The sequence below is a fragment of the Populus euphratica genome, unplaced genomic scaffold (genome assembly GCF_000495115.2).
Source record: "Populus euphratica unplaced genomic scaffold, PopEup_1.0 scaffold48.1, whole genome shotgun sequence".
Lineage (NCBI taxonomy): Eukaryota > Viridiplantae > Streptophyta > Magnoliopsida > Malpighiales > Salicaceae > Populus > Populus euphratica.
In genome coordinates, this window is record NW_011499879.1 from 760,431 (window position 1) to 774,320 (window position 13,890).

Sequence of the window (13,890 nt, forward strand, 5' to 3'; positions counted from 1 at the left end):
CCCCCCCACCACATCTCTGTGTGGGACAATCGTGTTGCTTATTGGAGAAAATTTGTTGCTGAGTATTATGCTTCTTGTGCTAAGAAACGATGGTGCTAGATTTCATGCCATTGGTGTGTTCTCCCAGGCAGATGTGGTCAGCTGTCAGTACTTTTTTCCAGCGTCGAAATACTGATATTTGTGACATATTTTTTATTATCCACCATAAACATAAATAGATGCACACACTTGTTTCAGTTCTTTGTGCATAATACCCCCTATACCCATTCCATATAATCTTTCCTCACTCCTTATCCTATTTGTTCCCTGTTTTTTTTTTTTCCTTTCCCAGGCTACATGGCATTGTGACTTGAGCTGGGCCAAATCTGGGGGGGGATTTGGTAAGCAAATCAGCACTACATTTTTTTCAGTCAGTCAATATGTTGCTTTCTAAAACAAAAAACAGTTCATCATTGCTATGTTGCTAAAATTTTGTAAATTATTATGTCGACCTTCATCAGCCACTGACTGTCTAAATTCGCTACTGTTGGAGACCCTCATGTCTCACTTAAAAGCTTGAGTATTAGCTGAAGGCTAAAGTTCTATATTCTTAACAGTTTGCCATGGAACATTTTATCATTTTTTTTTCTTTAAATTCTTGGAAGAGGAAACATTTGAAGTACTTTCCAGGTTGAATAAGAAGCAGAAAGGGAGACTGTTAATGACCAGCTTCATGTTGTTCATGAGGGTAAACTTAGTATCATTATTGTTCATAATTTAAAGGTGAGCTATAGCCCACTGAATGAGACCAGTGGATTTCATAACACATTGATCTTTTATTCTCGGCATGCTTTACAGATACTTTCCTGGGAATTTTGTTCAAGGGACCTTGAAGAGCTGTGTTGCCTTGAAGTTCAATTCTATCTAAGGTACATATGACCTGCAATATCTGAACAATCATGTTCGATCCATCCTGGTCCTTGTATGTTGTTTATTAATCATTAGTTATTTTAAACCTTAAAGGTTTGAATTGACAGAACAGGTCCTCTTGTATGCAGGTTAATGAGCTGGTTTATGCTTCAAAAAAGTATCGATCCACCATTGATGATATTGGATCAGATAGTATATCACCATTTGATTTACAAGAAAATTGCAACATATAAGAAACTCTTTTTATTTCCTGCAGTTACTAGCTCCATGAAATGAATTGGTCAAGCATGTATCCATGTATGTAATTTCGAGCAGCAAACAAATTACACCCACACTTTTTTCGTATTGTGTTCTCTTGATAGTTACCGTGGTCTCAATTTTTCAATCTTCAAGTCATATTTGAAAAACTTGTTTTTGGAAATGATATTATAAAAACTTAAATGAATCTTGTTCGTCATGTAGGCCATTATCAGCTTGGTCTGAGAGAAATTTGGACTTGTGCTTGCCCGTGTGCGGAGGGAATTTGTTTTGATTTGTCTAACAGTCATCTAAATCCTACTCAGGATCTCATGTATTCTGGGTTCATTGCTTGACAGATTGTTGACATATTCGACTGTATGAAAGACTTGAGGACTTTCAGGTGGGATAATAAAATTGAACCGATCGGTAAGTGATATCTACTTTATTATGCATTTGAGTGTCATCTTAAAAGGAGACAACTGAAAACCCTTGGAAGTAGCTGCTTGAACCCTCTAAATCTCTGTTTCTTCTGATATTGCCTTGTAAACTTTAATTTATTTACTTGTTAAAGCAGTGGCCAATGGATTCTTGCAAAGTCATTTCTCAAAACTCTAAAACACAGAGAGCTTGAAGAAATATTCCCAAAAATTATCCACAACCAAACTCCAGAAAGATCAATCGCAAGAAAACGATCAGCTTGGGGTCCCTCAATGTTTTCCAACTGACCCAAATAAGTTGTCTACTTCTCATTTCCTTTTGGAAACAGCAATGATAACTCGATTATGAGCAAGGGTGGACTATTGAATAGCTCTGATATGGGCGTCACTGTATATTTCCGAAGTTTTGCTTTAGCTCAAATGTGGGTAAACTGGAGCGGCCATCCCTTTTATACGAGAGGTGTGAAAGAAGTGCATCTTCCACACCATCTCAAGCTCCCAAGACTTTGAGTATTCATGCAGCGTGGGCATTTCTCTGTCTCCAATCCTGCGGAGGTAGCCAGCATTGACTGGAGCATGCAGTCCAAATTTTGCTTGAGGAGAACATCATTAGGGCCCAGGACAAAGCAGTTAGCTCTAAGATTGATGATATTGTATCTGGCTTGCAAACAGGTGCCAAGAGCAAGATGCTGCAACGGATGGGATGACTTTTGATCACAAAACATTAGTTGCTGTTGCTTCAGGAATGCATCAAGTGGTGTTGTGGAAAATACCTGGGGCCGGGTTCATGGTTGTCTCTAATGCGGATTCTCATACTTGGTGACAATCCTAGTTTCATCAACTTTGTACAGTCGTTAGTTTTCTGAGATCCTGAAAATGCTTTTCATGGATATATTATTCTTATATGAAGTGGCAGCATGAACTATATGGTTGGGATAATCGTAAGTTTTTGTTTTTGGGTACTTTTTGTTCCATCGTTCTGGGTAATGACTCAATAGAAGATACAAATAGAGCCTTAAAAGAGTTTCTTTCCTCAAGCCCGTTTGATTATAGTTACAGTTGGGATAATCGTAAGCTTGATGATGTAGATTATATGCTGTAATGTCGACATGAACTAATAGCTATCCCAAAGTCTAAACCTTACCCAGGAAATGAGATGGTGCCATTCTTCTATCAAATTGTCAAGGTATTTATTTTTCCTTTCCTGTTTTGCCGTATTAGATTTTATCCAGGTTTGTCAAGATAAGCATGGCACCCGTCCATGCATTACATGCACAGAAAACCAACGGCGATCTGCAATTGATTTCCATGGCCTTTTACAATTTCAGATTTGTTGCATGACTTGGCTGTGAACACTTACCTCTTTCTAATTTACATAACCGTTGGCCAATGTTCGACACGCTGAACTCTTACCTGATATTTCTGTACTTATGACTAATAATAGACTGCTGGCTAGATGGTCCAACCACTGTAGAAAAGACACACTCATACAAGGTAACAAGGTTGATGTTAGATAGCCAAGTGATAAGAATTTGGAATTAAAAGGTTTGTTCCCTCTATAGTCTCATATTCAAGTTCTTTATTATTTATATAATGGTTATTGAAAGTTTATATAATTGTTAATTTCAGGACTTATAAAATTAATAATGGTATGCACAAATTGACATATTGACACGGAGATCCATGTTAATTAAAAAAACAAGGCTGATGCTGATGTTTTGGGTTTGAACGAAGTTTGCAACGATGTTTTGGCTCTGTTATGGGGCTGACAGGCTGATGCTGTGGAATGTCCCTCATATTTGACGTATCAACCTGTACCTTTTTTTTTCCTTGTCTTGGCATGTTACTCGTCACACATTTTCAACAGTTACTTTTATTGCAGCTCAAATGGTGAGAATGAGGTCACATTCTTTGCCATCCAAATTGATGAGTTTGTCGAGCAAATTAGGGAATTATTATAAGAAACTCTAAAAGACGTGGCTAAGACACTTGTAGCTTTTGCTCAATATTTCACTGTGATGTGTGATTTATTTATTCTTTAATCATCAAATTTTAATTCATTTTAAAATTCTTTAATCATTCAATATTTAATTCATTTTAATCATTAAATTTTTTTTTGGATGATTTCATCCTTTTGTAGCCTAATTAAATGCTAATTAATTCATATTTGTTAAGGAAGGAAAAAAAAAAAACAAAGTAAAAGATCAATAAAATGGGTGGCAATTTTGAAATTAGATAAAAAAAACTTGACTTTGGGCCTTGTACTTTTCAAATTATGAATTTTCAATTCCTTTATATTTCACAAAATCATGGTTTGGAAACTTTATTTATTTATTTTTTTCAATCTCTTATTTGAGAGGTGAGAGAAAAAATAATCAGATTTCAATGATATAAAAAAATAAATTCTTAATTAACACCGATCATAATTATAAAAAAAAATAATTTTAACGTTAAATGATTTTATTCGATGAGAGTAATTTAATTTGGATGTTGTTTTATCTCGAGAAGTTTTCAAATTTCAAGTTGGTTTTTTTTTTTTTAATTGTTTAAAGGTATAAAAAGGTTTATGTGGATTTTTAGATTGTTTTGTAAGAGTTTGAGTAAAAAATAATTGAAAAATAAATTTTTAGGGATTGAAAACCCTTAATTGATTATTTTATGACTTAAGGTTATTGAAATCTAGGTAGAGCATTTGAAATTTTTCCTCTTTTCTTTTCAAGGAAACCATTTGTCTTATAAAAAAAATAAGCTTAAATACCTGGGCTACCCCTAAACATATTTATTTGGGTCATTTTTAAAAGTTGAGGCATGTTAGGCCAACCAAACTTGTATATTTGAACCTTTATTTATTTATTTTTGATTTTTTTTAATTTAACCTTTTACTATTTGGTTTTTATTGATCTTTCTAGATTTTTTTTAATTTTATATTTTAATATTTTATTTATTGTAATCTCAAATAGACACCATAATATTTAGTTGGTTCTTAATTTTCTAAATGTCTATTTTTCTTAACAAATAATTAAATAAGAAATTATTAAAAAAAATTATTATATCCAATTAAATTCATAATTCAAGTCATAAGTTTAGCTAATTAACTTTAGTTAATTAAAAATTAGGCTTTCTAATTTGTTTTAGTTATATAAATAATTTTTAATTTATTTAATTATATATATATATATTAAATTTACAATTAAATTTTTAAATCTCAAGAAACTTATATAAAATGCCATCATTTTTATTTTTTTTAATTGAAAGAAAGATTTATTTAACTCATTGCAAAATGAAGATGAATTGTTGTTTTTAAAAGTATCTTTTTGCTGGAAAATAAATTAAAATAATATATATATTTTTAAATTTATTTTTATTATCAATATATAAAAACAATTTAAAAATAAAAAAACAATTTAAAAATAAAAAAACTTTTAAAAATATGATTATAACGCAATGTCATGTCAAACGATGAACAGATCCAACCGACGGCCACTGAGGATCCATAAATCGAATCCATCTGTGAGTTACATAAGACAAAGAAGTACGAATAAGTGCAATGTGTCAAAAATATCTGGTATGAGCCAAGGAAACTTGAGAGCTTGTAACATCACCATCTTGTCTGTCTCCCCGACTGTTACTGTAGTGTAGCCTATTGGTTGGTGTTTCGATGGGCATAGAAATAGTTATTTTTAATTTAAAAATATATTAAAGTAATATTTTTTAATTTTTTAAAAATATTTTTAATGTTAATATATTAAAACAATTTTAATATATATATATATATATTCAAATTTTACCCGACCTTCATTTAAAACACAATTACCCCAACCTTCAGAACACAATACTAAACAGTAGCAAAACCCGAAACTGAGAAAGCAGCAAGTTCTCTTCAAAAACTCGGACGTGCATGTTTGATTTTGCCTTTTTAAAAGATGTAAATTTTTTTATTTTTTTTCAAATTAATATTTTTTAATATTTTTAAACTATTTTAATATACTAATTTTAAAAATAATTTTTTAAAAATAAAAAAATATTATTTTAATATATTTATAAATAAAAAACATTTAAAAAATAACCACATTTCCACATTAAAAAAAAAAAGAAGCGTGTAAGCAAAATTTCTCGCTAATATTCATCCATTTGCTTTTGATCCATGGAGCTATTTTAAAGCTTCCACTGAAAAGAAAAAGGAGTGGTAATGATTTCCTCGAGACAAACAATAATAAAAAACTACACACTTTATCAACAACCTTAAAGACGACTATATATACATTGCTTGGGTGCACATGATACAAGGCCTGAAGAACCAACAAATACTAGATTCCGCTTCGTCTCAAAGATGTCCCAGCTCCCTACAACGCAGACTCTACCCTATAAGGTTAAGTACGGTTTAAAAATGCCGTAACCCTTCTTTTAATTTACATGGATATACTAATATGGAGTCCAAACATAGACCACCTTTGGTGTGTGTACAGTCTATCTGTGTCATAGAGAACTTGAGCTTCGTTGATGCATTGGCGCCATCAACCACAAAATCCCCAGCATGGTAGAGGTTCCATTTCCCAGGATCGTTCAAAAAACACTGGGAAGAGGCATGCTGACCATCTGAAGTCCATATCTGAAACTGCACAGGTTTTATTTCCCAACCATGGACATGCTCAGTGTTACAGATGCGGCGACCAAACCTCTTAGCAGCCCGCCCCAATTGTAGTCTGAAGAACAGGCTATAGGTCCCTGCTGGAAATGGGAATTCAAATTGACCATCCACCTCAAACCACCAGATTTGCTGAAGATATGCAACTGAGTTGAAGCTGCATGCAAAACAATGGAAGTTCAGATCAATTCCAACACTATTTTCACTATATCTACACAGGAGTAATCATCAATTTGAGCACAAACATAGAAACAACCAATTCAAGTAACGCCAAGTTACCCACTTATCAAAAGCATAAGGATGCAAAGCATCAACAGAACCAATTAGCATCCTTTAAATCAACTAGCATTACCATGTGAAGAAGCAGTGGCTAGGAGAAAGATGAAAGCTACTCGATTGGATCTTGGAATTATCTGCCAACCACCCACCCACACACACTACAAAATAATGCATAGTTAAGAAAGGAGCGACACAACGACCATCCAATCAGCCAAATCAGATGCAATTCTAATGATTGATCAGCTGATTATGAGTATTCCCCTCACCCATAGTAACCTATTAATGTTTCAAGGAGGAAAAAAGAAAAATGAACTTAGGTCCAGGATTCATACTTGCTGACCATACTTCATGGGGAAGAAGAAAGAAGAGGATACTTGGTTGAGGACAGAAGGGCAACCACAGAAGGTTCATTACTGACAAGGTGTTCAATGGCTTCTAGCTTCGAGGATATGATCAGGAATTCTGGAAGTTAAATTATCAAATTATGCTCCTCAGTCACATTACTAGTTTCAGGCTCAGGGTCGGACGAATCTACTTCTACGTAAAATAATTTCTGATACAAAATGGAAGTGACAAACTCTGATATAATCCAAAACTCACTTACCCCTTGAAGGTCCAATTATATAACCTCCAAGCTCATAATTAAGAAGACACAACTGCAAAACAGTTGCTGGATTTCAAATTCTCACGCATCATGGACTAGAAATCTTGATTCGGAGAAACAAAATGAACATGAAAAGAAATATAACTAAAAACCTCTTTGAAGAAGTTCGACAAGAAAATGCTCGGATCAATTTGGACTTGACCAGCCAATCTAAGAAATAAATAATGAAAAACTAACCATTTTGCAATTCTAATCAAAATTCCAATACATAAATAAGAGTTTCAATAATCTCACCTAGATTCCTCTGTTGGAATATGATTCCAATATCTTCGATCATCGATTCCTGTTATCGCTAACCCCTTGGAAGCAATGGATAAGCATACACCTCCAGTTCTCTTATCCAGCCACGCTTTCTGCACAAAAACAAAATCTTAAAAGTTAAAAGGCTAAAACAATAGAACTTCATAGAATTGAACAATCAAAATCCACAATCCTCCCACTCCTTTTCTCTATTGCGATCCATTTCTAAGTAAATGAACTTCAGAATCAAGCCAAAAAAGGAAATCTCCCCCCGTGCAGTACATGAAGTTAAGAAATTTTTATTTTCCTTCTGTCGAATTTTCTCATAAACCAAACAAACAAAATCAGAATCAAGATTCCAATATCTTCGCTTTCCTTTCTCAATTAAAAAACATGCAAATTCCATAATTAGTTGCTGCAAAAACCAGAGAGAAAATCCACAACTCAACAAAACACCTTCTTTTTCTCAAAGTTTCCATTTTTGAATGTCCTAAATAACAAAATAACCAATAAACCAGAATTTCTTTTCCTTCTATTACCCCAACAAATAAGAGCCAAAAGATCATACCTTGGTGCCATCATCAAAAGTATTAGCTCTACAAAGCCTGGTATAAACCTCTCTCTTACACAACTTATCTTCAAGACCATCACCAAAAACTCTTTCAATCAAATCTTCATAATTCACAGGCAATTTTGACTCCCAAACAAAATCAGCCCAAGAAGCACCACGAAATGCCCTGTTTAATTTAGCCAATCTGCAAATCTCTGATGGGTTTAAATATTCAAGAACTAAAGCGACACAACTCTCTGGTAAATCACCAAGACCTGGCTTTATCCTTGGGGGCGGTGGTGATGGTTGTAAGCATAAAGACCCAACAAGAGAATAAACATTTGGGTCTGCAAAGCTTGAAGAAAGATTAGCGCCCATCAAGAGAAAAGAAAGAAACAAAGAGGAACACAAAAACAGAGAGACTAGAAAGTTGAATTTAATAAAGAGATTGGGGATTGAAATGGAAACGAAAGAGAGGAGGCATAGAGGAAGGTAAAGGGAGCTTTAAAGAGAGAAACCAAACATTCGGACATTTGTTTGTTTCTTTTGATGACAAGAAGCAGAGAGAAGGGGAAAAATGTTACAAAAATACAGTTGTTTGTTTTTTACGGATAGGAAAAAAAACAGACTGGATTTTTGTTTAAATTTATTTTGGATATGGTTGGTTTTCAATGTATTGCTATAAATTTTATGTTTTTCTAGATATTATTATTATTATTTTAACACCTTTTGGATTCTGGATTTTCTTAGATGCTGAGCTAAATTCATGGCGTGATTTATTCTAACAAGTATTTTTGAGATGTTTGAAAAATTTGCCTATTATTGAGTTTTTTCTCCACCCCCCCCCCCCCCCCCATCCCTTTGTGATTTTTTTTCTTTTAAAAAAAAAAACTCAATTCTGTCAGGTTTGTTGAGCAATAAAAACCCTCGTGAATTTCTGATCGTATATGCTAGCCTGTGTTTAATGTAAAACAAAGAGATTGTTTTAGTTTTAGTGAGCAAAACTTGACTGGGATAAAACCGAATAGAAGGTTGATTTCTTGAGTGGAGATGAAACTGTTCGTGACTGTATTAAGTTAATATATATATATCTGATAAGATTTTCTTTCAAGGAAAGTAGGTTTTATGTTTCTCTTTCTGGATAAGATAAGATTTAGAAGGAAACCATCTATTCTCTTATGACAACTTACTGACAGATTTGAACAATTTATGGTAATTGGTATTTAACTAAAATTGATTGGTTGTTAAATGTCTTGACACTCAATATCTTGTTGTGGTGGTTAATTCATATATGATATCTGGGTGCAACGTAGGGTTAATTACCAATGGTCTTGAGACCATCTTCCAAATCTGAGGAAGCAATGGCTCGCCAAGGTTCGAAATCTATTCCACAACTATTTTTTATCTCTTTTATCCCACAATGGATAAGAAGTTCTTTGATCCTATATTGTACCTTTTCAAGGTTAGAAGTTAGAACCAAGATGGGAAATTCTCTATCATTATCAAAAGTTTTTACTTAATTCTTAAAAATTTATAATAATAATTTTTTTTCATAATAAATTCTCGTAATAAAATAAATATTACAATTTAAAATTCTGATATCTCTATATATCACTTATAAAATATAAAATGTTTAAGTTTGGTGACAATAAAATTACATACCTTTTATATTAATATGAAGGTTTAATAGGATAAACTAGAATATAATTAAAAATTAATGATTTTAATGTTGTTTTACTCTTAAAATAGTTTATATATCATATATGTTCAGATTTTTTTTTATTTTACAATTAAACAAGCTATATATATATGTTTTTTTAAAAAAACTAGTTATTTATAGTCATGCTTTAAATACAACTAGTTATTTTTAAGAGTTAAATATATTTATACATCCTTTCATGCTTTAAGAAAAACAAACATAAAGGACCTTAATAAATTGTGTTTCTTTCATCACGACCATGCTTATGATATTGAGAAATATCATACCTTAAAAACTAGATAGAAGTATTGATCGTTAGGGATGACATCTAATAATTTATAAGGAAGAAAATACAATTTAAAAAATAAAAAAATATTCTTATGATTCACTGTTCGTAATCAAATAATCCCTAAAAATTATACATTTATTTACATGAGAAAATATTTTAAACTTTTCAATAAAAACAATAATATTTCTCTATATCTCTATGAAAATCTCATGTCTTCAATGAATTCTCCATGTCTTCGACGAACATGATAATCTCCATGTCTTAAATGAATTCTCCATGTCTATAATTCCATATCTTTATGCCTTCAATGAAATATCAACATCTCTATGGACATTTCCCTACACAATGCTTTGATATTTTTTTCATGATCACAAATCATTTTCAATTTTATAAGCGAAAATGTTCTCCGCTCTAAAAGGAATAAGTAAGCTAATTGAACTATCATCTTATTTTTCCTGACATGCTAACAAAAAACATGAGAAAATAACATGATAGACATAAGATAATAAGTGTTTTCTCTCCCTCTTAATTCTAATGTTAATTCTTTTTAAAATGAATGTTTGAAAAGCTTAGGGATGGAATTAATGAAATTAAATTTTTTTTAAAATATTCAAACCATTCGAGTTAGCCCAAACAACCTGTCATTTCCAGATGTTCGAGCTAGAACAACCTGCTTTACATAGACCATTTAGATCAAGGTTGAAATGGTTTGCCTCATCCCTTCCTCTCCCAATATGACCTCAAAAAAGTATTGGAGCCTCAAGCTAGTACCAAGAAAATTCTCAACTACTAATATATAACTTAATACAGAATTATGATCTCTAATAAATTCAGTACGATGTTGCATTGACCTACACTTATACATAAATAATGGGCCACCTCTCCTTGTTAAAGGCTATTTCCTACCTACATGTTGCCTTAAAGGCTACTTGCCAAGAAACCACCTCTCCACTAATGATAGATCAAGACACCATAACTAATGACAAATATTAACCTTTTCACTAGTAATACAATAAAATACAATAATCAACAATTTAACTTTTTAGGTATTCTCCATTATTATACTAATCTCCACAAGGTAAGCTAATATAATCAGGTAAATACTTAAGCCCAACCGGTTTGAAGTTTTCACGATTTCATTACTGGTAAATATTTTTTTTCTTATTTTTTTAATTTTATCTCGATTGCATAAGTACTTAAAACTAAAACTGATTAAAAGAATAAATACTCATGAAAACACACACACACAAAAGAAAAAGAAAAGGAGATAGGTTAAGAAAGCAAACCTTGCTTAAGCTTGAAGTATTTGGCTTTTCTCCATAGTGTGTATCCTTAAGTTTCCAATGCTAATGCATGCTGGATAGTGATTTCTTTTTTTAAAAGGGATAACATATTTTTTAATGTCATTATTTATTTGATTTTCACAATTAGATTTATAATCTTTAGTTTTATTTAAATAAGTGTTTGATTTTTATTTATTTTTGAAAGGGATAACACAATTTTTTGATGGTCAAATGTTGATGTGTGCATTAAATGATAACATAAACATGAACACCTATGATAACATTTTAAATTTAGCTTCATTAATGAGATGTCACATAAGCTAAAAATAAAAGAAAAAACTCCATCCAAAATACAGTTGAAAATTTAAAAATAATAATTATTTAATATATAAATTAAAAGGAAAAAACATACACAAATATATAAAAGTTAATAGCTTAGATATAGGAGAAATTTCTTTTAGTTATAACCCATTTTCTAAAATCATTTGACATTTCACACTTTCCATTACCCGTATTTCCATTTTGTCCCTTATATATATATATATATAAACACAATTCTAACGCTCATTAAATGTCATCAGTATTCATATTATTACTTAAGGAATACAACACATAACTATTTTATTAACAAACATTTACTTAAACACTTTATTATGGAAAATAAAAAAATCAGATAGCTATTAAAATTAAATTAAAAATTAGACACTGAAATATAAAAATAAGATAGATTAGATATTCATAATCGCTTTATCCTTTTTCAAAATAACAAATTAAAATGCTAATGAGAGTAATATAGAAAGCAGATTAAAAAAATGCTATTAAAACCCCCCTTTTTTGGAAAAATATGTAGACATGTATATTTTGCTCAGGAAAGAATATTATGTCCTGAAAATAGTCATATCTCATGGGTGAACAATATGGAGAAAATTAAGACCATGCAAGCTTGCACAATGGTATGCATGATGATTGCACATCACCACTCACTTGGAAGATAAAAGAACGGGGAGAGGGAGAAAGAATATCTTGGTAGGGAGGCAGGCAGGCACCGAAAGGCAAAGAAAAGAAGGTAGCCAGGTAGTCTTATCTCTAATTAATTCCATTATTGTGATTTTTTAAAAATAAAAACACAAAAAGAGTTTAGCACCGAATTTTGTTTTATCAACCTAGGTTTGAGCAGATATATTCTCCACCCATTTTTCATGAAAGAAGTATGCAATATTCAGGATTAAATTATATACTTCTTTAATGCTCCTTCTAGGGCACCAAAGAAGGGTGGTTGGGCTGGTATGATAGACTAAACACAGAAAAAGAAGGTTTGGTAGCACATCTTGTAGTTTAGCAGTCTTGATCACGTAGGAGCTGGGAATCCATGCGGGTAAAGATTAATAATAAGAGAAGGACAAGAACCATAGGACCAAGATCGATGTGGAAAATGGAAGGTCGTTGTTGTTGTATGAACCGAAAAACGGGTTCGCATAAAACTTCATCGATCTTGTGAAACTTATCATTCAAGGGCTCTTGAAAGATTCCCACTTCTACATATCTTAATTGTTTCTTGCACTTTCCCCTTCATTTTCTAATTGTTTTCTGACCCTTTCCTGCCATTTCTTTGGTATCATCACGTTAAGCAAATAAAATAGCAAAATGGGAGGCAAATAGGGTTAGCTTTTCTTGATTATAATATGCATGGAAAGAGTAATTATTAAACTATCAACACTTGGCACATTAGGGTATTGATAATTTTATCATCAAATCAATGTCCAAATTATATTAATTGAACACATTCCTTTCCATCAATTGTGCTTTGAATATATATAATAGAAACCCTAATGTTTCTCATAATACGAAACAAGTGGCCAGCGTCTTCCCTTTTGAGTGCAAACTACTCCAAAAAATATACAAGGGCCCGTAGAAACACGTACACTCAGCAAAAAAGTACAGCCACATCGACGTGTGTCTGACTCAGCTCGGCATGTCAACTACGTTGGTGGCCATAACCATATCACAACACATGTTCTGTGATTAATTAAAAAATGGCCTCTCAAATGGATAAGGGATCAAGAAGAGAGTGAGGACATGGCTTAATGATGCATTAGTTGATAATGCATTGTCTCAAGTTACAAACTAAAGCAGGATTAATTTAAGTTAAGCTGTAAAAGGACCCCCTCGTTTAAATAATGAAAAGGGTCTTTCTTCAACTTGTTTCTTGTTTCAACCAAAAAAAAATAAAATTGTTTCTTGTTAATTAAGCAAATGTATCATAATTGAGCTGTTACATGGTTATGACATAATTCAAAGAAGGGAAAATTACTTTAAGCTTTTTAAGATTGGTTCCTGATTAATTCCATTTTTTTCTTTTACATTTAAAAAGGTGCACTCTGCATGATGATTCAATACCAGCTTATAAATTTTATAAACAAAACTAAAATTTCCACACCAACCACTAACCCATGGCATCTCATTGTTTATGTTCTTCTATCTTCAACCAAGATCCATCGCCCCCCCCCCTCCTTCATCTCCTCTCTCTTCAAAATTCCTCATCAGGTTGTTTCTCTCTCTCTTGCTTTATCATCGATGAGTGATGGTCTTACTTTTTCTCACTGTTTTATTGCTGTGTTCTATTGTCAAAGACTAGCTAGCTTTATCGCATGTGTC

General features: G+C 32.2%; 1 protein-coding gene and 1 long non-coding RNA gene across 4 annotated transcripts; one reads left to right on the top strand and one right to left on the bottom strand.

Moving 5' to 3' along the window:
• The first annotated feature begins 29 nt into the window (after positions 1-29).
• Positions 30-2,726, top strand: LOC105129004 (uncharacterized). Its single transcript, XR_842984.1, has 3 exons — positions 30-762; positions 838-908; positions 1,038-2,726. It is a non-coding gene; the product is annotated as an uncharacterized LOC105129004 (long non-coding RNA).
• A 3,071-nt stretch (positions 2,727-5,797) lies between these two features.
• On the bottom strand, positions 5,798-8,563 carry PP2-A12 (phloem protein 2-A12). Of its 3 annotated transcripts, none has more exons than XM_011030883.1 (5): positions 7,983-8,554; positions 7,409-7,527; positions 7,267-7,324; positions 7,115-7,166; positions 5,798-6,388 (listed from the first exon to the last, which is right to left on the bottom strand). In XM_011030883.1, exons 1-5 carry the CDS (start codon positions 8,340-8,342, stop codon positions 6,213-6,215), a joined length of 765 nt encoding a protein of 254 aa, XP_011029185.1. In that variant the 5' UTR covers positions 8,343-8,554; the 3' UTR covers positions 5,798-6,212. The 3 variants fall into 3 exon arrangements, with proteins under 3 accessions (XP_011029185.1, XP_011029184.1, XP_011029186.1); XM_011030884.1 differs by lacking the exon at positions 5,798-6,388 and adding an exon at positions 6,395-6,668 and having other exon boundaries at positions 7,983-8,563; XM_011030882.1 differs by lacking the exons at positions 7,115-7,166; positions 7,267-7,324 and having other exon boundaries at positions 7,983-8,526.
• Between the last annotated feature and the right edge of the window lie 5,327 nt (positions 8,564-13,890).

Bases quoted from the DNA above. Each gene is read 5' to 3' on its own strand.
- PP2-A12 (XM_011030882.1), bottom strand. From the start codon at position 8,342: ATGGGCGCTAATCTTTCTTCAAGCTTTGCAGACCCAAATGTTTATTCT. The intron at 7,528-7,982 runs GTATGATCTTTT...GTTTTTGTGCAG, and splicing joins CTTTTGATGATGGCACCAAG to AAAGCGTGGCTGGATAAGAG. The intron at 6,389-7,408 runs GTGAGATTATTG...TTTTGCATGCAG, and splicing joins ATTCCAACAGAGGAATCTAG to CTTCAACTCAGTTGCATATC.